This window comes from Lissotriton vulgaris, chromosome 1_1 (genome assembly GCF_964263255.1).
Source record: "Lissotriton vulgaris chromosome 1_1, aLisVul1.2, whole genome shotgun sequence".
Classification (NCBI taxonomy): Eukaryota; Metazoa; Chordata; class Amphibia; order Caudata; family Salamandridae; genus Lissotriton; species Lissotriton vulgaris.
Window position 1 is genome coordinate 595,605,410 of NC_141685.1, and position 25,448 is coordinate 595,630,857.

General features: G+C 45.2%; 1 protein-coding gene across 1 annotated transcript in view; it reads left to right on the plus strand.

The window, feature by feature from the left end:
• DNAI3 (dynein axonemal intermediate chain 3) overlaps window positions 1-25,448 on the plus strand; it is a 1,122,635-nt gene that overhangs the window by 900,603 nt on the left and 196,584 nt on the right. Inside the window, exon 20 of the mRNA XM_086954055.1 lies at window positions 4,080-4,284. Within this exon, the coding sequence (XP_086810181.1) occupies window positions 4,080-4,284 (205 nt within the window). The remainder of the gene's footprint in view (window positions 1-4,079; window positions 4,285-25,448) is intronic.

The following is a 25,448-nucleotide window of genomic DNA, read 5'->3' on the forward strand; positions in this document are numbered from 1 at the left end:
AGCCTCTGCATAAAAAGCCTTCTCCAGCTGCTCACCATCAAAACAACCTTCTTAGTGCCAATTACATCTGCCAGGAGGGTGAGCGAGCTGCAAGCTTGATTGTCCAAGCCCCCCAGGGCTCGAAGAATCCACTCGCATTTGCAAGCCAGATTTAATTAGGGCAAGCTATTTTTAGGTCCTACTCACCTTTTCTGGTGAATAGGAATACAGACTGACTTTTGACCTCAGTCTCTGAAAGCAGAGCAAGTGTGACATGATAGCAAGATTTAAAGGCATCTTTATTGCTCACAAAGAGAATGAGCAAGAAAAATACCTTTAAATCTTATTAATTTGTCACATTTGCTCACAGACGTTCAGGTGCATTACAGTTAGGTCGAGTACATTTTGGAAGTTACTAGACCTGCAGGTCTAGTATGAATCTTTAGATTTTTCGAGCCTTGTCCCCCTTTCTTACAATATAGCCCTGAAAGATTGGTGCTTCGTACTATGGCCTCTTTCCTTTCGAAAGTGGTGACTCCATTTCCTGTGTGGCATTCTGTCATCTTGCCCATTTTCTATGCTCCTATGCATCCCTCCAAAAAAGAGGAGTGACCCCACCACCTGGACCCAAAAAGAGCATTTTTGTTCTACCATGACTGCACAAAAGAGTTTTGGGTGGACGGCCAACTCTTTGTTGTGTACATTGAAGCAAATAAAGGTTGGGCATTGCAGAAGAGGGCCATCTCCCAGAGGGTCACCCTCTGCTTTAAAATGTGCTATGCTCTGGCCAAAAAGCAATCTCCTGACAGCTTTAGGGCTTATCCCACCAGAGCTAAGGTTGCTACCTCTGCTGTGCTGTGCTGTGCTTTGAAACATGGAGACTCTGTCTTGGACATCTGTCAGGCAGCAACATGGACATCCTTGCACATATTCACCAAACATTACTGCCTGGATAGTCATGTCCACAGGAACAGCCATTTTGGCATCTCAGTCCTGCAGGACTTCCTGTTGTAAATTTGTCTGCAGCCCATCCCCCAGGGATGGCATTGCTTGGATATCTATTCAAAGGTAATGAATCTGTGGCTAGATTTCTCTATCAGACGGGTAAGTTACTTAGCTTTTTTTTTTTTTTTTTTTAGTTTTTCATTTGTTTTTCATTTGTATAGCGCTACAGCTACCCAACAAAGGGTTTCCCGGCGCTGATGATCCAGTGCATTGGGTGGTTCAGGTTCTAGATGTTAAACAGCCAGGTTTTTAAGGCCTTCCTGAATTTCATATGGTTGGTTTCCTGCCTAAGTGTCACCGGAAGAGAATTCCAAAGTGAAGGTCCGAGATATGAAAAGGATTTGCCACCCATTCTCGCCAGTCTGATTTTAGGAATCACAAAGTGGTTGGCAGTGGCTGAACGAAGGGTTCGGGAAGGGCGGTAGGGATGTATTAGATTTTGTAGGTACTTGGGTGCCTTGTTGGTTGAGAACCTGTGCATAATACATAAAGACTTGAATTTCACCCGATTTTCGATTTTCAGCCAGTGCAATTTGCGGATGTACTTGGTGGTAGGTGTGGAGATGGGAATTTTCCATAGTAATCTTGCGGCGGCATTTTGCACTGTCTGCAGTCGTCGGGTTGTGGCCTTATTGGCCCCCAGGTATAACACGTTGGCATAGTCAAACCTGGAAGTTATTGATGACTGTTTTTTGGGTGTTTTTGGGCAGCATCCAACAGATTTTTTTTAACCACTTTAAAATCGCGAAGCATGTAGCTGACGTCTTCGCAGCTTGCTGATTGAGATTAAGTGATTCATCTATGATGACTCCAAGGTTGCGGGCTGATTTGACTGGAACCGGGGGGGTACCCATCACGTCTGGCCAGTGTTGAGGTCCCAAGTAGCTCTGTTTTCTCGCCATTGAGCTTGAGAAAATTTTTTCTCATCCACTCTGCGATGTTGGTTAGACCGAGTTTTAATGACGAGATGTTGTTGGAGTCAGTGGATGATAGAGAGAAAATAAGCTGAGAATCGTCAGCGTAGGAGAACATGAGTAGTCCAGTCTCTTCTATCATTTTGGCCAGCGGGCTCATGTAAATATTAAAAAGCAGTGGGCTCAGTATGGAGCCCTGAGGCACTCCATGTTTAAGGGTCATAGTGTCTGAGCAGGCAGATTGGGAGAAAACTTGGAACGTGCGCTGTTCCAGTAGAGATTTAATCCAATTGCATGCAGCGCCCCTGATACCAGTGGCGTGGAGTGTTTGCTCAAGTACAGCATGTGACACAGTATCAAATGCTGCACTGAGATCAAGTAACAGCAAGGCAACCGTTTCTCCACGGTCCAACATTAGACGGATGTTCTCAGTTACGCCTAACAAGGTCGTCTCTGTAGAGAAACCTGTGCGGAATCCTGACTGGTAAAGGGGTAATAGATCATGGGTAGTAATGAAATCAGTAAGGACTATGTGAACATGTTTTTCTAATATTTTCGCAAAGGTTGGTAACAGGGAGATAGGTCTAAAGTTGGATGGCAAATTGGGATCTGTTCCTGCTTTTTTCAGCAATGGGTGAATCATCGCATGTTTCCACTTACTCGGTATGGTTTCTTCCTGTAAGGATTTGTTAAGAAGATTAGTGATTGTGTCCAGGGCCCCGTTATTGAGTTTTTTCAGGACCGAGCATGGTAGTGGATCATTAGGTGAGCCTGATTTGATGGAATTTAATAGTTTGCGAACCAGGTCTAAGTCAAGCAGCGGCCAATTGTTTAGAATAGCTGGAGGTGTTACAACATAGGGAGATATGCAGGAGGACAAAGCAGTTTTCGCCCGAATAATGGGGGCTGAAGTATTGGTTTCAAAGCTAATGTCAGTAGAAGGCAGAATCACCTTAGTCTTGGCTATGTCCTGTGTGATTTGTTCTATACCCTGATATATCTTATCCACTTTTTCTACAAAGAAGGCTGCAAGAGAGTCACATTATGATTTATTTAGGTCTGGGGGAGATTGTGAGGTGAGGGAACCAGCTAGTTCTCTTACAGTTTTAAAAAGTGTTTTGGACTTGTTAGCTTCTGTAATGCCTTATCTGGTAAAGACATGTCCTGGCCTCAGATTCCTTACTGACCCACCCATCCTCCCTGGGCTGCGGTCAGGTTTCTAGGATCAAGGCTGTTCCCTTTCAATGCTCTAGTTTTTTAAAAACCCACCAATGTCAGGACTCTTCGTAGCTCCGCGTTTCTGGTGTGGAAAATCGTGACAAGTAAATTACGCCAGCACGGAGAGATGGCACCTATAATGGTGACGTAGACATCACTTACAGAGCGGACTACACCGACGACGTCACACAGAGCCGACCAACGCCACCTACTGGTGCACAGGGGTATTGCTCAGAGGAAAATCCATTCTTACATCTGGTAAATTCAAAGGTAAGGAATCTGCGGCTAGATCATGTCTCTAACAGATAAGGTGTTACCTAAGGTAAGTAACTTGTCCATCTGGGTTTGTTAAAGTTGTTGTGAGGTATGAAATGTTGCCTATTTTTGACACTGATTTGCTCCAATTAAAAATGTGTCAATGGATATCTTTAAGGAGTTATGGTGTCCTTTTAAAAAAAAAAGTGCATCATGCAGTTTTCAGGTAATTTGAGTATGGTGTCTATGTGGGGATGTGTGAACTGATACAGGGAAAGTCTTCAATGTTCCATATGTTCATATATCTCCAGGGTCATCTGTTTAAAAAATCTCCTTACATCGTAACTGTCTATTTTGTGTTGCAACATGTATCATCAAAGGGTTTCATTTGTTGCTGGAGATAAATTTATGAAATTTCATAAATAATCAAAAATCAATTTACTTGAAAGAATCTTTAACCTTGGCTCTCCTAAAGCACTAAATGTTATATTTAAATACCGTGACTTTGTCTGTCTTTAGTAAATCATCAGTAATGGTTTCTAAAAGTAAGTATGATGTACAAAGGTAGTTAAGTATGCAAATCATTAAATATTTCAACATTAGAAATTGTTTTTGTCACTGGTAAGGAACTTGTCTATTTACTGTCTTTTGCAGTGCAGTAGCCTTTCAGATCAACTCTGCTTACCTTGATGTTTGTGTTTATTTTAGACTGGACCCATTCTTCGATCGTGTTCCTCTCCAAAAAGATGCACATGTGGACACTGGTCTTTATCAAGAGCAGGAGTTTTCTTCATTGGCAAAGAGGATGGCGATGTCGACATATGGGACATATTGGAGAAAACGCATGAACCATCCCAAAGTCAAAACATTTCTGCAACAGTAATAACCTGCATCAGACCTTGGATTGTCTCTTGTAAGTACATGAAGAAGTCTCTCTCTCCCATCACACACCCTCATCCATCCATTTGTCTTTTCTTCTTTCTGTCCACTTTTCATTCATCCTAAAAAACACATTATAAAGGTGACATTAAAATTACAATGTGAAGTTACAAAGTGATGTAATGTTTATGACTTCGCACAGTCACCAGCAATAAATCATTTAAGGAATTTTAAACATTACAGCAGTAGCCTACTGCCAGGCAGAACCCTGCAACATTACTTTGATCAATATTCAATATTCTATTCTTTTGTTTCGTTTGCGGCCTGGCCACAGAGAAATTTAGCTTCTCCCTTGGCCTAAATAATTATATAAAATGATATAATGAAACAGTGTACGTACAGATAATGACGTTTTGTCAGCCCTTTTAAGTCATTGCATAGGTTTTTTTTTTTAAAGAAAAAGAGATACATATTGCATACTACATTCATCTCTGCGAGAAGGCCATATAATCTTAAATACATTTCAGATAAATACATTACTGTAGTTTTCATAAATACTAATAAATTAAATACTTATCCCTAAATATTACATTACATATCTTCACTCTTTCCATCTTTTGTGTTAAACTAAATTATTTCATTCCAAGACCTCCCATAGACTGCAAAACTTCTCATATGAGCCTGATCTTAAAGCATATCTTCTTTCCATTTCCTTAACTTTACCCAATTTTATTCGCCATTTCCTAAATGTTGGAAATAATTCCAATCTCCAATTTTACAAAATAATTGATCTTGCAATCAATACAAGAATGTATATCCTTTTTCTTTGCAAAAGATCCATTTATATGTCTGACGAATAACCCATAATTGCAGTTTGAGTGTCTGTAGATTGGGGTACTTCTAGAACACGGAGACAATATAATTCTATCTCATTCCAAAATACTCTAATACCTGGACAACTCCATATTATATGGGTCCATATCCCTACCCCCTCTTGATTACATTGGAAACAATTTGCTGAGATCCCTGGGTTTATTCACACATGTTCCATACCGTCGCATGAAGCTGGGTCGAAAAAACGATGGTACGGTACGCAACGCGTGAGTGACCTTACTCACTAGACCATCCATCCATCCATCCATCCGTCTACAAGGGATTGAAAATTCTTCATCTATATTGAAAAAGGACATAGAAGTTTCTAGACCTCACCGGAGCATCCTGACCCTATAAATCCTTCCCATTTTGACACCCCAACTACAGAGAAAACATCATTTGGTGGACAATCAATAGGGCACATTTATACAGGAATTACGTCCGTACATACCGCAACCTTGGAAGGAAGAACTAATTTGATATTTGATATTTAATATTTATGGGTATTTGTAAAGCGCAAGCTTTCGCTCCGGAAGGAGCATCTTGGCGCTGAGCATGCGTGTAAGTGATACGTGATGAGAATCTAGATAGCTGCCAGTACAGAGGTGTCTGATTGTTGATACACCCATGTCTTCAGGAGTTTCCTGAAGAGACTCTCCTTTTCGATTAGTCTGAGGTTAACGGGCAAGTTGTTCTACGCCCTTGCTGCCAGGACGGTGAAAGTTTTCCCACCCCTAGTTTTATACTTGAACCTCGGGATCGTGATGAGATTGGTCCCTGAGGATCTCAGACATCGTGTGGGGTTGTAATGCGTGAAACGATTAGCAAGGTAATAAGGCCCTGTATTTTTCGTAGATTTGAACACAGTGAGTAGAAGTTTGAAAAGGATTCTTTTATGAAGTGGCAGCCAGTGGAGGAAGTTTAGTGCTGCTGAGGCTGATGACCTTCTAGGGAGTTTCAGTACCAATCTGGCAGCCGCGTGTTGTATACTTTGTAACTTCCTAAGAGTGGACTTCTTTACTCCAGCCATTAAACCATTGCAGTAGTCGAGTCGGGAGAGTATTAGAGCTACCGCGACCGATTTTCTAGCTGCAATGGGGAGGAAGTCGAAGAATTTCTTTAAGGATTTAATAAGTCCGAAGCAGCGCCCAGCAGTGATCCTGACGTGGTCATCAAAAGAGAGGGATGAATCAAATTGCACGCCTAGGTTCCGCGTGGAAGACACTGCACTGGGTGGGGCCTCTGATCCTATGGGCTACCATTCTTTCGGGCAGAAAGATAGGTCTTTACCCAGCGGTACGATTTCGGTCTTCGCACTGTTGCACCTCAAGTGGTTTTTGTTCAGCCACTGGAATACATCAGTGAGACAGTTCCGAAATCGCAAGTCTGCGTCCGTACACTTTTTATCGATGGTGACGACAAGTTGGGTGTCGTCGGCGTATGACGTGACGAGGATCCCATGAGACTCTATCACAGCGAGAAGGGGAGCCATATAGATGTTAAAGAAAAGTGGGCTTAATATGGACCCCTGGGGTACTCCTGATGTAATGGGTTTTTCGCTGGATAGGTAGGGACCCAATGACACAGTTTGGGACCTGTTAAACAGGAAAGATTTTACACGTGCCAACACTGTGTCTGTCACGCCATTCTCTCGCATTCTATTAATCAGAATGACATGAGAGATAGTGTTGAATGCTGCTGTTAGGTCAAGCAGGATGAGGACGGCTTGCCTTCCCTCATCCTGCAGGAACTTGATGGAGTCGGATAGTTCTATCAAGGCTGTTTCGGTGGAATGGCCGGAGCAAAACCCCGACTGTTGAGGATGCAAGATGTTGTGAGTCTCTACAAATGTTTTTAACTCTCCGTGCACTAACTGTTCCGTGATCTTACCTAGAACAGGTGGTAGTGAAATGGGGCTCATGTTGGTAAGATCAGTTGGAGATTTGTTCTGCTTCTTCATCAGGGGCTTCACAATAGCCTTTTTCCAGTTGCTGGGCACTATCCCTGAATGAAGAGATTCATTGATGATGGCATTAATGCTGGGGTTTACTACCTCGATTAGATGGTGTAGAATGCTAGGAGGACAGGAGTCGGTTGGGGCTCCTGATTTGCAGACCAGAATTGCCTTGCGTGTTTGCTGGAGGGAAACAGGTTTAAAGCTGCAAAGAGGGGGATAGTTATCAGTTACCTCATGAGGAGTGATCGAGGGAGGGGGAAAGTCTCTCTGAATATTAACAATTTTATCCACAAAGAAATCTGCGATTTGATTACACAGAATTTCGGACGGTGGGATTTCGGGCATGAGAGCTTTGGGGTGGGTAAAGGACTTGACTATTGAGAAGACAGTTTTTTGTTTTTGGTGAGCTTCATTTATAGCCTTAGTAAAATATTCCTTTTTAGCCGCTTTTATGCTGGAGAGGTATAATTTCCTCTGCTGAACATAGAGTGTTCTTGAGGCCTTATCATAAGTTTTTCTCCACTTCCTTTCTAGTATTCGGCAAAGGAGATGGCTATCGGTTAGGGTCTGGGTGAACCAGGGTGCATTCAGCTTTCTTTTGTGACATTTCGCATGGTGGCCATTGGAGTCGGAATTTTCCGAGACGATTTGGTCCATCCAGGCATGGAAGTTGTGGGAATCGGCTACTACATCTCCAACTAGTTTGGGGGCCTGGGCCAGGGGTTGGGTATCCAGCTTAATACGGTCAGTCACTTTTCTCCAGTTGACTGTGAAGGAGGGGTGGGAACGCTTAGTGCTGGGTAAGGCGTGGGCTTGTATCTCAATGTCAAATGGAATGAGACTATGATCAGTCCAAATTTGAGGGATCGGAGGGGACGTGGTCATGGTTGTAAGATTAGAGCAAATGCCATCGAGAGTATGGCCTGCACGATGGGTAGAAGCGGTAACAAGTTGGGATAATCCAAAGATTTTTAACGAGTGTTGGAAGCAGATGGTGTGGGGATCGACACACGATTCTAAATGTATATTCATATCCCCTAATAAAGTGAAGTTGGGATAATGTAGCATAAGTGCCCCGAGAGCATCATCTAAGGAGTCCAGAAAGGGAGTGGCATTGCCAGGAGGGCGGTATATCAGTCCCCCCGAGAAGGAGGTGGAGGCATTAATTTTAATCGAGAAGCCTATGCCCTCGCTTCCTTTAAGGTGGTCTAAGTCAAATGTGTGGCAAAGGAAGATTTTCTTAATAGCAAGTGCTACCCCGCCCCCACGCCCAATAGGTCTGTCCCGCCTAAAGATAGTGAAGTCTGAAGGGAGGGCAGTTGCCAAATCAGGATTAGATGAGTCATTGAGCCAAGTCTCAGTAATAAAAAGAGCATCCTAATAGTATTCCAAATTCTGAAGCATTTTCTTTCTTTTTCAATTGGAAATGATTCACCTGGAGCACAAAATCCCAGACAGGACACACAGACATAGCCCTGAAGAAGTCCGTTTGGGCGAAATGCATTGGCTACGGCAAAATAAGATAAGTTTTACAATGAAAGAATTTTGAATAAATAAATCATTTTTTTAAGAAAAAGGTTCTGTGAGTCTGTGCATTATGTGATTCAAGTCTGATTCAACTTCAAATCTTTCATCGACCTGGACATTATTAGAAATGTTTATATTGAGTGGGTGCTGAGTCATATTCTTCTTAAAAAGAAGTGTACTTCAATGCCAGGGCTGGTAAGCCAAAAGTTGGTTAATGTTTTTCATTAAGTTCTTTTGCATTGTTTTATGCTTTACTCATTCCTTTGTGTTTAAGTTATTGTCTTCAGATCACAGTAACTTAAAGCCAATAGTGTATTTTCTTTGAACAATAAGAATCACATTTTCCTGTTGTATGCATCGAAAAATAAAAAATGACTTTCTTTACCTGTTCAAGTTCACTTGCATGGCTTGCTAGGAAGCACCCTTTTTAGGTCTTAGGAGGGGACCTTTTGCAATTCCTCAGGACTTTTGCTTAAACGTGTGCATGTTTTGCATTGGTTTCTATTGGCATTCGTGCAGGTTTGGTGTTTCCCTTGCGAGCAGAATCGCCATCTGTTTGCAATGATCGCGAAACAGATGGCACCCCTGCTCGCTCCCCCAAGGAAAATGCTGTGCGAGAAACGCTCCTGTTTGAAACCTCATCTCTGTGCCCTCTGCTCGCTCCTGTGTCGCTTTAACTTTCGCGGCCACAGGGCCGCAGTTTTCTTTCAGCGCTTGTTTAATGCGGTATTAGATTTCTCGTATTGGGTTAGGTGGCTTCTTTAATGAGGCACACGTCCAGCCTTCCAGTGGTTGCACTTCTTGTATGACATCACTGTCATATTTTCCCAGTTCTCCTGACTTCACATTCCTGGATTGCAGTCGCTGAAACAACGCGGCCAGCGCTCTTTCCTGAAGCGAATACTTCTGGCGCTGAACACTGTGCCGCTGACGTTGTTTCAAAGCCACTAACGTTGTTTCAAAGGGGTGTTTAAGAATGAACTGACGGAAGCTTGCTTGGATTCGTCTTTATTTTGTTCCCCAATACGGAAGATGGGCTGCAGCACACATCTTCGGATCGATGCTTTTTGACTTGCGACCTAGATTCTTATTCACTAATTTAGATTGCTATATTTTTCTTTCATTTAAGAAACTTTTAAAACCTTTGTGGTGTCTGTTTCAATAAATAACGCAAACGGACGTGCTTTCTTTTTAGCTTTGGCTATCTCCCTGTCTACTCAAAAATGTTAAAAGGAGCCCTCTAATCAAGGTTGTTGGAGTTAATAATATTATTGCTCTCTGCATGGTCGCCTGAACGTTGCAAGAGGCTACATTAAGCTTTATGCTCTGGACCCACTGCTCGTGTCAAATGAGTGTTTTTTTGCTGGCGAGTAGTTGTTCTCCTGGCCACATTTGTAAGCTACTACCACGGTTGGTGCTGTGCTCTCTCTCCCCTGACACTACTCTGCTCTATAACTCTTTCAGGACTGCAATTTCTTGGCCTGCAGAGGGTGCACGTCCTACTGCATAGACAAGCCAAGTGCTCCTGCAATTCTGTTTATTAAGTACCAGTGAGTAGGTGATAAAGTTGTGAATGTTAGCAAACCACACTTGTGTGTGCTGATAATGGGGCCAGCCAGGAGCGACCTCTGTTACAATGTGTTGGCATCTGGATGGAAGTAGCTAATCTTTCTGTAATCATAAAGTGCCCCTCTCCTTTACTGCTCTGCACTCTGATACTTCACCCCACAGTCCAGTATATCTACCCATCTTGGAGATGAGCTCATACTGATCTATTCATGATTATTATCTTATTTCAACTGTGATAACTTTGGGACTCACTTCATGGGTGTACTGTATGCCAGACTGTGTTGTCACATTGCATCACACCTCACATGCAACACTTCCCTTTTTTTCTACCCCAACTGCAGTGTAATACACGTTTGTGGATTGTGTTCATTTGTATATGTTCATCACTTTAAGCCCTCCCTCCCGTTTTCCATGCCTTTTTTACCCTCACGCCCTCCATCCCGTTGTCCGTGTCTCCGTCCCCTGCCCGCCCTCCCTCCCGTTGTCCATGATGCCTACTGTTTACAATTCAATGGGTCTCGAATTTACGCAAGTTAGAGCTATTGGCATTGTAAATGACGATGTCTTTTATTTATATTTTGGTTTTTAAAACATGAATAAAACGGCTTGTCATTTACAATGCCAATATCTTAAACTCGCGTAAATGCGAGACCTATTGCATTGCAAATGCTTGTTCTATTTACTGTTTTCTTTGTTTTCTCTTTAAAAGTGGCAGATGCTTGCAGTAGCAAATGTACCTGTCATACCAGCTTGCCAAGGCTGGGCCTATTGATTTTTCCAATTATCGTTTTTTTGTTTCTTTGTGATGTGTATGAGGCTATGGTGAGTTTTTCACACACACCCATGGGAATTATTCTGTGTAATTCATTGCGTAATTTATATTTTACACATGACCTCATATTACATGATGCCTTACAAATTATCCATACTTAAGACCTCCTAGGAATAGGCCAATGCAGTCTCACATTATTTGTTTTAAAGTGGATTGAGTGCGTTCTACTGTTAAAGTACGGATCTTATATTTGAAATTTCAGCCTATATAGTATTTTTTTTAATTTTTATTTTGTAAATTTTTTTTATTGAAGTCTAAATTGCAAATACATTAAAACCCAAACATCCACAAAAAGAATTTTCTTTTAGGTAAAATATTAGAAATACCAGACCAAACAAATAGCACAAAAATACTGTGAAGTCATGTACAATGGAAAAAGACAGACAGGAAGAATTTAAGCCTTTTTACAACAAGCATAAGACAGTATCCACTCCCAAACCTGGACGTAGCCTACACATAAAAAAAAAACTTAACCAAAGTATGTGGCCGAAGTTTTTTCAAACGTCTTAAGCCCCCCTACTCGTAAAGCATAAATACGTTCACTTTTTTTAACCGCTCTCATCTTGTGGGCCCATTCATTGACAGAGGGTATAAGATCAATACGCTATCTTTGCAACCAAAGGGATCTTGCTACTGCCATTGCAATGTATAACAATTTAACAAGCTTATCAGGCAAAAGAAGATCGGGATCAAAACCTATAATTATTAACAAATTATTCACTTCTTATAGAATAGTACATTCAGATTCCAAGTGACAAAAATATCCTCCCAGAACCTCTGAATCCTAGGACATTGCAACATAATGTGTGACCAATTGGCTGGAGGATGATTAATACAGCAAAAGCAGTGGCGGATTGATTTGTATACATTTTAGAGAGGGAAAGAGGGGTTCTGTAAAGTTGCCATTTACTGAAGAATAGCATCCTTCGCCAATTCGCACCTCTTAGTGTACTGAAGTTAGGTTTATTAATTACTGACCACATACTGGCGGAAATTTCTAATTCATCATGTTTTATCCATTTTGCGATTGCCTTCTGCCTAAGATTGGGGCCCTTAACTGAGGCTAAACGCTTTTTCCATTCCCCAAGTTTTTTACCATCCATATCCTCCAAAAGTTCATGAAATACATGATGTTGTTCGCAAATTTGGGTCAAATTTAATTCACTAAGGAATTTGCTAAAAATGCTATATGACCCCAAAAGAAGAAAATCATTAACAATCAATTGTGACACATCAGTTATACTCAACCATCTTCCATTCCTCAAAAAATCTGAGACTTTGTGAAATCCAGCAGTGGCCCAATTAAGTGTAAGTTCTGAGGATTGTCTAATCCCTAACAATAACAGAAGGTCAGATAATGAGGTAGAGGAATTGATTACAGGGATGGAATATCTTTTATGGAGAGCCTGACGTTTAAAAAAAAAACATTGTAGGCACTTATTACGAACCAGTTTAGGAGATTTAAAAATTGATAAAGGGCAGTGGATCTGGCTTTGCCTACACATTAGATTCATAAAACTATTGATATAAAGGTTTGATTGTTGTTGAGACTTAAATCTAGATATTTATTGTGCAAAATAGGCAAAGTAATAGTCCCTGAGATTCGAAAGAGCTAAACCTCTCTGTTCCAACTCCTCGTATAAAGTGCTAAGTGCAATTCGCGTTTTTTTTTTGCCAAAAGAGAAGTTGTAAACATAGACTCTACTCGGGTAAAAAAAGAACCTTATAAAATACATGAGATGGCCGAGAACAGAAAGTTAAAAAGAGGAAGAACAGACATTTTAATCTGTGCAACCCGGCCCAAAATAGATAGTGGAAGAGAGTTCCAGTGTGAGAACAAATCCGGAGACAAAATTCAAATGATATAAATCACTTATACTTTCTGAGAAATACACACCCAAATATTTCTTGGGTTTGGTGTTTACGCAAGAGAGAATATCAGGGTGCAATTCCAAACCCGCTCCACCGCACTGAATACCTTCAGATTTCTTTTTATTGATTCTATACCCACCCAAAACCTCAAAATCCTAAAAATCCGAAAGCCTATAAATATAGTATGTAAAGAAACAGTCCTGTTTCATTGGTAGTGAATTCTTTTTAATTCTCAAATCCATTGTTCATTTGCAACAGCCAACACTGTTTCGCCTTCTAGTGCTCTAGTGTTGGCTGTTGCAAATCATCACATATTTCATGTATCACTTGAAGCACGATAAAAAATTGGATTTGAGAATTAAAAAGACTTATGTATCAATGAAACATGACTCAAAGTGTTTCTTTACATACTATTTCTTCTGATAGATACATCTGCCGTGTGGATTCCTCACCTTGTGAATATCCCCTTGCGTCAGCAACATTCGGAAATTCTTTTTGTAGCTTCGCGCCGACCTGGACACGGACGTCACAGAGACACGGCTCCGCTCGTGACTCCGCTGACGTCACCGACGCCTATAACAGGCCCACGCCGGCATGATGACATCAGTTCCCTTTTTTCCCCGTCGTCGACGCTAACGGTTTTCAGGGCTCGTACTGTAGCTTTACAGTAACTTTGTTACTATTATCCTGTTATTGTGTCTAACTTCATATTCTTCGAGATGTCGTCGAAGAAGACTGGTTTTAAGGCTTGCGGCGAATGTGGCAAGACTATGTCTATCACCGATCCCCATGATTGCTGCGTTTGGTGTTTAAGTTCCGACCATGACGTCGAGGACTGTCCTTGCAGCAAGAAGATGACTTCGAAGGCGCTGAGAGAAAGAGAGGCGAAGCCGCTTGTGGCCAAGCTTAAAAATAAGAAGTCTCGAACTCGTCGGTCGAGGTCGAGATTGAGGTCGAGGTCTCGATCGAGGTCACGCTCGGAGTCGTCTTCGGCTCACGCTTCGAAGTCTTCGAGGAAGAAGCACAAGAAGAGGAGCCATGAGTCACGTCATCACTCCGGAAAAGACTCTAGTTCAAGACCGAAGTCCCAGGTCAAGCTTCTGAGTAAGAAAGTGGTGGTTTCGGAGTCGGAACATAACTCTGTTGGTGAGGCTTCACATCCAGGTTCACCCGAATCTCAGAAGCAGGTCCATTCTCCAGTTCCATCCAATCCTTCTGGTCAGGAGGATGAAGGTGAGGAGCAGGGGTCTGGTGAAGTCGAAGTTCCGGTGCCTGCGGGTTCGTCGACCCCGGTTCCTGGACTCGGTGAAGAGGTTGACGTCGTTTCGACTTTGCCTCCTCAGGAACGACCCAGAGATCCATATCCTGAGTTTCCAGCTCCAGGTCAGGATCCATCTCAGTTCTTGAACGCTATGTTTGGTGTCTATTCTAGGGCAATGTTCCCGTCTGGTGCACCTGTTGGTCCCACGGGTCCTATGGCTTTCAACTTGGGTGTTCCCCAGGCTTACGCCCCTGCGCCCTTCATGCCTTTTATGCCGGCTATACCACCGCAATGGCATTTTCTGACACCCCCGGTGTCGTCGACGCCGAAGCGTTCGACGCCGACTCCGTCGACGCCGGTCACATCGACGCCGATGCCTACGACTCCGAGGCAGGATTCTGTCCGACCTCGTGCTGAGAAGCCTCGTCCGACGTCGGGTTCGACGCCGGCTCCGACCCCGTCGGAATCGATTCCGAACCCGTTGCCTTCTGCTATGAAGGAAAGGTCTCGGAGAAAGGCACAGAGACTCCTGGAGGAGGAAAGGTATCAATATTCGGATACTGAAGAAGGGGAGTTACAGGATTCTGAGGATCCTTTTGAAGATTTGTGTGAGGCCAGTGGGCTTGAACTGTCGCCTGAGTGGGAGTTGGCATCAGTGTCAAATGTTCCATCAAAGGATGTGGTGCCTTATCACACTGTTATTAAAAAAGCAGCGAGTCTATTGAATATTACTCTGCCTACTGCTGACTATAAGCCTAATATCTTGACTGAGGTTCTTCATTCTCCCTCGTCAGTAGTTGAGCCTGTGTTACCCTTCAACGAGGCCTTATCTGAGCCCATCTATGAGGTTTGGAAGAAGGCTTTATCTGCTCCTGCAGTTTCAAGAACAGTTGCGAGGAGAAACAGAGTGGCACCTGAGGACCCTGCGTTTTTATCAATTCATCCCTTGCCTGAGAGTTTGGTAGTGCAGGCTGCTTGCTCAAAGAAATCTGCTGGTGCCTTTCCACAGGTTCCTGGGGATAAGGAGTCCAGAAAGCAAGATCAGGGGGCCAGGAAGGTCTTCTCTTCAGCCAGTATGGCGTTAAAGTCAGCCAACGCAACGTGCCTGATGGGGAGATATATCCATGCCTTGATGGACTCTGTCAAGCAGCTAATTCCGAAAATTCCTGAGGATGACAGGAAGGATTTTCAGGAGGTGATTTCAGACACTCAAGCGGCTGCAAGACAGGTGATTCAGAGTGGCCTGGACACTGCTGATTTGGTGGCAAGGGTCATGGGCTCCTCCGTGGCCACCAGGTGGGCTGCCTGGCTAAATTCATCGGAATTCTCTGCGGACGTCCAATCTGCTTTGCTGGACTTGCCTTTTGATGGCTCAGGATTATTTGGCAAGAAGGCTGATGCTGCCTTGGAATGTTTTAAGGATAGTAAGGCCACTGCAAAATCCTTGGGTCTTCAGTCCAGAGGTACTACTGGTAAACGCTTCAGGGGTTTCGGAAGATCTTCCTTTCGCTCTTACAGACCATCCCAGCAGCAGCCTCAGCAGCAACAGAATACGCTGTACAAGTCGTACAGGGGCAGGCAAAGATCCCGCCCTAGAGGTCATCAATCCTCCTCCTCCTCCTCCTCCTCTCCTTCCCAACCCCCAGCCAACGCAGCAAAGCAGCCCTAGATCCGCCATTCCGGATCATGTGGGCCCAGTAGGGGGTTGGCTTACTCATTTTCTACAAGATTGGGAATTAATAACATCGGATCTTTGGGTTCTCAATCTTGTAGAGAATGGGTATGCACTTCCTTTCCAGGAATTCCCTCCCAATTACCCTCCTTGCCAGGGTTATTGTTCGGAGAACCACCTGCTTCGCCTGCAGGAAGAAGTCCTGGCTCTTTTCAAAAAAGGTGCGATAGAGGTGGTTCCAGAGCAGGAAAGGGGTAAGGGGTGCTACTCCCGGTATTTCCTGATCCCCAAGAAAGATGGCAGGCTTCGACCAATCCTGGATCTCAGGATCTTGAACCTTTACCTGAAGCAGGAAAAGTTCAAGATGCTCACTCTTGCGCAGGTTCTTCAAGCGCTGCTGGAAGAAGACTGGATGGTGTCGATCGACTTGCAGGATGCGTATTTTCATATCCCAATCCTGAAGTCGCACAGAAAGTATCTCCGTTTTACGGTTGGGTCACAACACTACCAGTTTGTGGTCCTTCCGTTTGGACTTACTACTGCGCCTCGAGTCTTCACCAAGGTGATGGCGGTGGTGGCAGCTCATCTCAGGAGAACGGGGATACATGTGTTTCCGTATCTAGACGACTGGCTGATCAAAGCGGAGTCGCCGGAGAAGGTGCTCCATCATCTGCAAGAAACAACTCAGTTGTTGCACAGGTTGGGTTTTTCGATAAATGTACCCAAGTCTCACCTGGTGCCCTCACAGCGCAACCTGTTCATAGGTGCGGTACTGGACACTACTGTATGTCGCGCATTCCGTCCCCCTCAAAGGATTCGCGACATACAGGAGATGATTCTTTTGTTTTTCAATGGAGCGGTCGTTCCAGTCCTGAAGGTCCTACGCCTGCTCGGTCTGATGGCTTCATGCATTCTGTTGGTCAACCATGCACGCTGGCACATGAGGGCACTCCAGTGGTGCCTCCGCAGGCAGTGGTATCAGCACAAAGGAGATCTCAGGGAGTCAGTGAAGATCTCCGGAGAAACTGCAGCGGATCTGTCTTATTGGAGTGTGGAAGGCAATCTGTCGCAAGGGAAGCCTTTTCAGATTCCTCCATCGGTGGCCACAGTGATATCGGATGCGTCCACCCTCGGGTGGGGTGCTCATCTGGGGGACCTGGAGGTCAAAGGTCTTTGGTCTCCAGAGGAAAGGTTGCTTCACATCAACCTTCTGGAATTGCGGGCAATACGTCTGGCTCTCAAGGCCTTCCTCCCTTCCCTTCGCGGTCAGTCGGTTCAGGTCCTGGCGGACAACACGACCGCGATGTGGTACATCAACAAGCAGGGAGGAGTAGGGTCGCAGTGTCTCTGCAGAGAGGCTCTGCGTCTCTGGTCCTGGGTTCAGGACCATCAGATTTGTCTGATGGCAAATCATCTGGCCGGAGTTCAGAACGTTCGTGCAGACAGTCTCAGTCGGCAGTTCTCTGCCGATCACGAGTGGAGGCTCCATCCAGAGGTAGTTCTCGACATCTTTCGGATGTGGGGGACTCCTCAGGTGGACCTGTTCGCCACTCACGAGAATGCTCACTGCCTGTCATTCTGCAGCCTCCAGTTTCCGATGCAGGGAGCCTTGGGGGATGCGTTTGAGTTGAGTTGGAGCTCGCAACTCCTTTACGCGTTTCCTCCCATACCCTTGATTCCTCGGGTTCTGAGGAAAATTCGCCAAGACCGGGCACGAGTCATATTGGTCGCCCCGGATTGGCCAAGAAGGGTGTGGTACTCAGACCTTCTCCACCTCTCCTCTCACCCGCCGCTCCGTCTCCCTCTCAGGGTAGATCTCCTCTCTCAGATGGAGGGGCAGGTTCTACACCCCCACCTCCAGACCTTACACCTTCATGCCTGGAGATTGAACGGGGCAACCTGATTTCTTTTTCTCTCCCTCACGATGTGGTGGATGTCATTTTGTCAGCCAGGCGTGACTCCACTAAGTCCATCTATTCTTATAGGTGGTCTAAGTTTGTTGTTTGGTGCAGGGAGAAGTCCATAGACCCTTTGAGGGCCCATTTATCTGATGTTCTCCAGTTTGCCCTTTCTCTGGCACAGCAGGGGCTTGCTGTTGCCACGGTGAAGGGTTATCTGTCAGCGCTGTTGGCGTTTATCTGTTTGCCTGACCAGCCTTCTCTGTTTAAATCTCCTATAGTTTTGAGGTTTTTGAAGGGCCTCACTAATAAGTTCCCTCCTATCCCTTTTATTGTGCCTCAGTGGGATTTGAATCTAGTTCTGACATTTTTAATGGGTGCTCCTTTTGAGCCTCTTCACAAATGTCCTATGAGGCTCCTGACTTTCAAAACTGTTTTCCTCGTTGCGATAACCTCGGCAAGGAGGGTAAGTGAGCTTCAAGCTTTTAGTTCCAAGCCCCCATTCCTGTCCATTCATGCTGATCAAATGGTTCTTAGGACCAGGGCTGCTTTTCTGCCAAAGGTGGTGACTCCTTTCCACCTTGGTCAATCCGTTACCCTTCCTACCTTTTATCCTCCCCCTCACCCTTCCAAGGAGGAGGAGAGATTACACCGTCTTGACCCCAAGAGGGCGGTGTCTTTTTATTTGGACAGAACTAGAGACTGTCGCATTGATGACCAGCTCTTTATTGGCTTTGCTGGCTGCAAGAAAAGGAGAGCGGTTCATAAGAGGACTTTGTCGAGATGGATCGTCCTCTGCATTAAGATCTGCTACTCTTTGGCCGGTAAGGAACCACCAGAGGGCATAAGGGCTCATTCAACTAGAGCTAAGTCTTCGACCTCTGCATTGGCTAGAGGTGTGCCTGTAGAGGATATTTGTAGGGCGGCAACTTGGTCTTCCCTCCACACTTTCGCGAAGCACTATTGCTTGGATTCCGAAGTGAGGAGGGACGGTCATTTTGCGCGCTCTGTCCTTCAAGATTTCCTGGTCTAGAAGAGTGGACACCCTCCTCCGGGAGTGGGGACTGCTGTGGGACTCTATTCACAAGGTGAGGAATCCACACGGCAGATGTATCTATCAGAAGAACAAGTTACTTACCTTCGGTAACGCTTTTTCTGGTAGATACAATATCTGCCTGTGGATTCCTCACTGACCCACCCGCCTCCCCGTTGTCCACTCTTCTTTGCCGGATTATCTTTAATGAATTAATTTGGGGTCAAATGTTTTATTGCATTTACTTCACACTGTGTGTGTTACCTTGATTTCTATACTGTGTATATTGTGTATATTTCCACTGTCATCGGTCCGTCCGTGTGCCTCGAAGGCACGGAAAAAAGGGCGGAACTGATGTCATCACGCCGGCGTGGGCCTGTTACAGGCGTCGGTGACGTCAGCGGAGTCGCGAGCGGAGCCGTGTCTCTGTGACGTCCGCGTCCACGTCGGCGCGAAGCTACAAAAAGAAATTCCGAATGTTGCTGACGCAAGGGGATATTCACAAGGTGAGGAATCCACAGGCAGATATTGTATCTACCAGAAAAAGCGTTACCGAAGGTAAGTAACTTGTTCTACAGGTTGAAATTTCAAAAATAAGATCCGTACTTTAACAGTAGAATGCACTCAAAGCACTTTAAAACTCTCTATAACAGAGGAGAGTAAGGTCCAAACCTCGAGTAAGCGTTCTGCCATGAGAAATACCCTGCCCCCAGTGAGGGAATACTTACACCTGTAATTCACATTATTTTTTGTCGCATATTTTTATTTTTCCTGGCATGGCTAGTGCAATGGTTTCTCACCCAGAAGTGTCTACGCAGATAGCGGACAGCATAACAATAGCAACTGCTACTAAAATGTGATGCACTGACAGCTTCTGCGCTTGATTCTTGCGAGAGCTGCTTGTGGGTAGTGCTAGCCCTGCCACTTCAGCAACAAGTGACTAAACGACTGAGCCCAGTAATGAGTGAACAAGTGTGTCTTCTCAGCCAGCAGGGTTACTAAGCACTTGCACCCAGCAACTGGTTGCCATGCCATGCTTAGAAGACAGCCCCAGGCATACATCTGTTTAACCCTGTCTCCTCTGCGTGAGGAAGAAGGATCTTATATACACCTGAGAGGCGTGCTAGTCGCAAGGACATATGTTACTGACAAGTCAGCGGCTCAATCAGCTGGTCTGCCAATGGCAGAGTATGTATGGAACAGTTTACATAGCTCCTTATTTCCGAGAACAAATATCTACTGTGAATCTTACAAATGAAAAATAATGAATTAAATAATTTTTTCGCAGATTTTGTTTGCTAGTGTTCTTATTTCAATCCATCTTTTCTGCAGCAGGTTAGCTTTCAATGAAACGCCACAAATATTTCCAGGTGTGTTTTTTCTTTTAAGTCCGAAATGGAGACATCTGTCAGGCATGTTATCCTCTCTTTCAAACGTGTATAGCCCACAGGCAGGATGTGAGCTACCTGTCCTTTTATCCTTTCTCTTCATAGACCTGTTTATTCTCACTGCTCTGGGGTTAGGGTACTCTTAGCCGGTGTGGCCTCGAAAAGGGGGGACCATATTCCCATTTAATGCAGTTCTTTGTTGTAGCATCATTCACTTTTTGTATCAGGGTAACTGACAGTATAGAACCGGCAGAAAAGCTCTTGGAGCACACGATGCACAGAGACAACTTAGAACAAACTGACCTGGTCAAAGCTAGCAAGCCTCCCTGGATTTTGTGGGGGAGTTTCCTCATCTGTGATGACTTCATTTTAAATGAGGAGTTTCCTCTCACAATCCAATGGAAGTTCAGTGGCCGGTATCTTACTCAGAGGCACTTCACCACAGCATCTTCATTCATACCCACTGGGGAAATTGAGGGGAGTCTAAGTGTTCCAGGTCAGTTACTGAATTTGGTGACCTCTCCAATGTACAGTCTGTGTCCAAGCAACTTCATCGGTCAGTTTGGTAAGACTATATGAATGATACTCCTGATAGCTAGGTTTTCATAGTAGGCATTAGGCATCGCGCTAATTTTGATTGACTCTACACTAGGAAAAGAACCCAGGTAATTCCTTACCTTTAGAATAATCACTTGCCTCGGGTTGACCCAGGCACTTTTCACAGCAGTGCTCTTGCATACCAGAAGATGGTGTCATGTGGCTCTACGTTGACTTTGTTCCACTCCAGAAGTGATGGAGCTGAGACAATATAGGTGCCATTCATGTGTGCTGACATTAGTTCTTTTCGTACTGCGCCTTCAGACAACAATATGGAACTCCGTTCCTCCTTTCTTCATTGTTTGAACATTTTTGTCTCCTAAAAACAAAATCAGTGTACAAGGGAACTATGTCTCTTCCGCAGACTTCGGGTTTTAAGCCATGCAGGGCTGTCGCAAACGGATATCCATGACAGGCCCCCCACAAGGTATACCTTTGATGTCTGGGCATGAGAACAATTCCAATTTGTGTGAGTATTGTACCTTCAGGAACCCAAAATGAATCCGAGTATGTGAAGCAAAGCTGTACGTCAGTGAACACTGTAGGATACCGCATAAGTCTCAACTTGGAACAGGAGTGCAGACCTGTTTCTGCTCCTGCAATTGTTCATGCAACAGGTCCTTGTCATGGTTGAAGTGTTTAGGTATGTCCAAATCACAGTTGAAGAGGAGGAATATGAAAAACAAGCGGGACTTGTTCCCATTCTGCCACTCTGTATCTTCAGAGAAGTTGTGGGGGCATCAGCGAGCCCCTCAGTCTTGCTCCCAATCTACAGAGGAACCAATTCCACAACTACTCTGGATGCACCACGAATTCCCCGGGTCATTAGTGATGTTGCAACAGATTAACCACATGGCTGCTGCGGGGATTTTTGCCCTGTGCTGCAGATCCTTTACTCCCATTATTCATGACGAGCTCAGCTCGTCATCAGCACACGACACCCGTGGGTGATGACGAGCTGAGCTCGTCATCAGCAGCGAAAGGGTTAAGGCCTTCAGGAAGACCATTTTGCGCATCATTGGAACCTTTTTTGGTTCCCTCCGGTGCACCTCCCGGCCCCCAAGGATCCGCAGGGGTCTCCAGTTGGGTTATCACTGGCAGATCTGCCCTCGGCAGGTGTATGTCCTGAGAACCCGCTTCAGGTTCCGCACCAATGCCGATTTCAGTTCTGGTTCAGTGTCTGCTTCAGTTCCTTCGACATCAACACCAGTGCCAAAGCCACTAATGCCAGAGGAAGATCATATACAGCGATTTCAGTGTCTGACTCTGAGACATGCTTATCTAGACCGAGATCACGCTTGGAATGTTTATTGACGTGCCTCATACCCATTCCATGTTATTTTGGCACAAAGTACCCCTGCAGAGGAGCCACCCTCAAGTACTCCACCTACTTTTTGATTTGAAGACGACCATGCTGATGATGAGGTTGTGTTACCCCCAGTGGTGTAGCCAGTATGTCGTGGGCCATAGTGCATGGAAGGATATGGACCCCGTGAAGGCCTCTGTTTAAACTGTGAAAACAACAGAATACTGGGTTCAGTGGGCCTCTCAGACCTCTGAGCCCCAGTGCCACTGCACCTGCTGGAACAATGGAACTCTGGTTACACCCACACTATGATGACAACAATTTATGGACTTGCCGGGGGCCTTTGACCGTAATGCTCAAACCTCTGAGGGGGGCGAGCTTGTCGCCCTGGCCTGGAGGGAGATGCTGGAATGAAGCACCCTAGAGGGTGATCTATGAGCAGGCTGAAGGGGCCACAGCCTGAAAAAAGAAGAAAATGACAAAGTTGCTTAAAGTCGAAGCCCACCCACCAAACACAGAGACTGATCATTGCAGTGCACGCTGATTACCACAAGGGAGGGGGTGATGAGCGTTATGCCGTGTCCTCTAGCGCTGCATGACTGAAGGCTAGACAGTGCTTGGGCAGTGACAAATTGGATGCCATAATAACTGCCATTTGTCAAAAAAGAGATTTTTTGGAGCCTAAGATAGCCACTGTTGCCCTGGATTTAAACTTGTTGTGCAAAGCCACAAGAAAATGGACATTCCAGTCACAAAAATCGAGGCCTCCATTACCACACTACAGTCGCTTACTGCTGATTAATCAATCAATCAGGGTTTGTAACCGTGCTAGTCACCCGTGAGGGTCTCAAGATGCTGGGGGCAGGGGAGAAGCTCCGGATCAGTTGAAGAGCTAGGTCTTGAGGTCCTTCCTGAACGTGTGCAGGGTCGGGGAGCGTCTGATGTTCACAGGGAGCTCGTTCCAGGTCTTGGCTGTGATGTAGGGGAAAGCTCTCCTGCCTGCTCTGTTTCTGCGGATGTGGGGGACCTCTGCCAGGGCGAGGTAGGGAGAACAGAGGTTCCTCTGGGGTACGTGGAAAGAAACTCTCTCGTTGAGGTATTTGGGTCTGATGTTGAGGGATTTGAGGGAGTAGGTGAGGAGTTTGAAGGTGACCCTCTTCTCAACGGGGAGCCAGTGGAGGTCTCATAGGTGTCGGGTCATGTGTTCATGGCGCGGTGTCCCGGGTACAAGTCTAGCTGCCGCTTTCTGGATGATTTGGAGTTTGTTTAGAAGGGTTCTGTTGATTCCGCCGTATAGGGCGTTGCGGTAGTCCAGTCTGCTGATTATGAGTCCGTGGGTGACGGTCCTTCTGCAGTCGGGGGGTATTCATTTGAAGGTATTGCGGAGGATGCGCAGGCAATTAAAGCTGGTGGAAGCGATGGCGTTGATCTGACGGTTCATAGAGAGGGAGGAGTGGAGGATGATGCCAAGGTTTCGACTGTGGTCTGTAGGGGTGGGTGTGTTCCTGAGGGTTGAGGGCCACCAGGTGCTGTCTGAGGCGGTGGTGCAGGGTCCGAGAATGAGAACCTCGGTTCTCTGAGTTGAGTTTCAAACAGCTGTCTTTCATCAGGCTGCGACGTTCTTCATTCCTGGAAGCAGAGTCAGGTGTCTTCTGGATTCTTCATGAGTGAGAGAATGAGCTATGTGTCATGGGTGTAGGATACTATGCTGAGCCCATGCTGTCTGACGATGGTGGCGAGGGGTGTCATGTAGATGTTGAAGAGTGTGGGGCTGAGCGATGATCCGGTGGGTTCGGAGAGGAAGGGAGGTAGTCTACAGAAACAATAGTACACTGATCATAGGCCTGAAAAAACTGAGAGGTCATGCATGCTCACCTTTCTAGAAACATGACCCAAGCTAGAAGTGGCTCCCAAGGGATTGTTACATGTCTTTGCTTTAGGAAGGGTGCACCGGGTGCCTGCTAAAGCAGCCTCCACTCGGAGCTCTCAAAAGATTGGTGGTGGTGTGGCTGCTCCATTTTCGTGATGATCACATTCCGAAGCTTGTGCAAAAGCGGGGATTATAGGTGGTTAAGAATAACTAAGTACATATCTTCCCATACTTTACTGTTGCTGTACAACAACAGCGGGCCACATTCATTGAAGTTTACTGATGTCTAAGAGAGATAAGAGTAAAATATGCAATGCTCTTCCTGGCTAAATTGAAAACTTGACAGAAGCAGAGACGCTGTTCTTCACGATCATTAAGAAGTGTGGCACCGGATAGAACAACTCACTAGACAATAAGGTGAACAGCTCCAGTAAAGACTCAACACAGAACTCTGAGGATGACCTAATTGGGTTGGTAGTGACACCGGGCACCACCGAAGATCTTTTGTCTGTGTGAAAAAGGCAGAAGGGGATTCCTGCATATTTGAAGGTGATCTAGCCTATGGTGAGCATTACTCTAACACCCTACAAAACATTGAGGGGGCCTAGGAAGTGATTACCTGGCAGCCTGGTGGACTCAGCTGGCTTATGTCACCTCAGCCTCACGCCAGAGGTTGCCTAGAATTGGGAATGGAATGTGAATCAACAGTTAAAAGTTCTCCAAGTCTGGACAGGGAGAAATTGCCTAACAATCCAGGGATGGTTCAGTTGGGAAAATATTGTGAGTTTATTGCTGTTACTGTTGCACAAGTAGACCTGTCTGCAGAGTGGTATAACCTGGCGGGTATGGGTGAGTGTTGTATCTTGGGGGGAAGGAATGGAGACCTCGGGCAGGGACACACTTTGTCACATTTTGATTTGGGTATTACACATTCCAATAGAGAGCTCCAATGAAAATATTGAACTATTGAGCTGGAATGTCCACAGTGAAAATACTGCACAATGTACAAGCATATGTGAAGCAAAGGCGTGGGGGGGGGGGGAGGGGCTCACATAGTGATGTTGCAGGAAACCCACCTGGCAAAAAAAGGAGGGCGTAGCTTTGTAGAGAAGATGGAGGGGACAGATATACTTCACACAATATTTGATCTATGTTAGAGGTGCCTACAAATCATTGGGGGAGACTTATACACACCTTGATAGGTCCTAACCAGGTCTGCTGTGGCCAGAACAGCTGAGGTTTTCCGAAGCTTGATTAGTCACTGGACTGGAACCTCATAGACTACTGGTAAGCTTCTCATCCAGTAGAGAGGGATTATTCATTTTATTCAGGAGTGTATCACCTGCACTTCTGGGTGAATCAGTTTTTAGGTCTCGCAGACCTAGAGCTGGAGCGCGCATGCGCTCCTCGCTGTGCGAGGCTTATTGTCATCGATATGATTTTAGAAGGGGACTTGAAGCCCCACCCATCATTCCCATTGGCTGGCGTCATCATTTATGCAGAACGCTGGCTTACGATTGTAAATGAGGCCTTTTTGTTACTG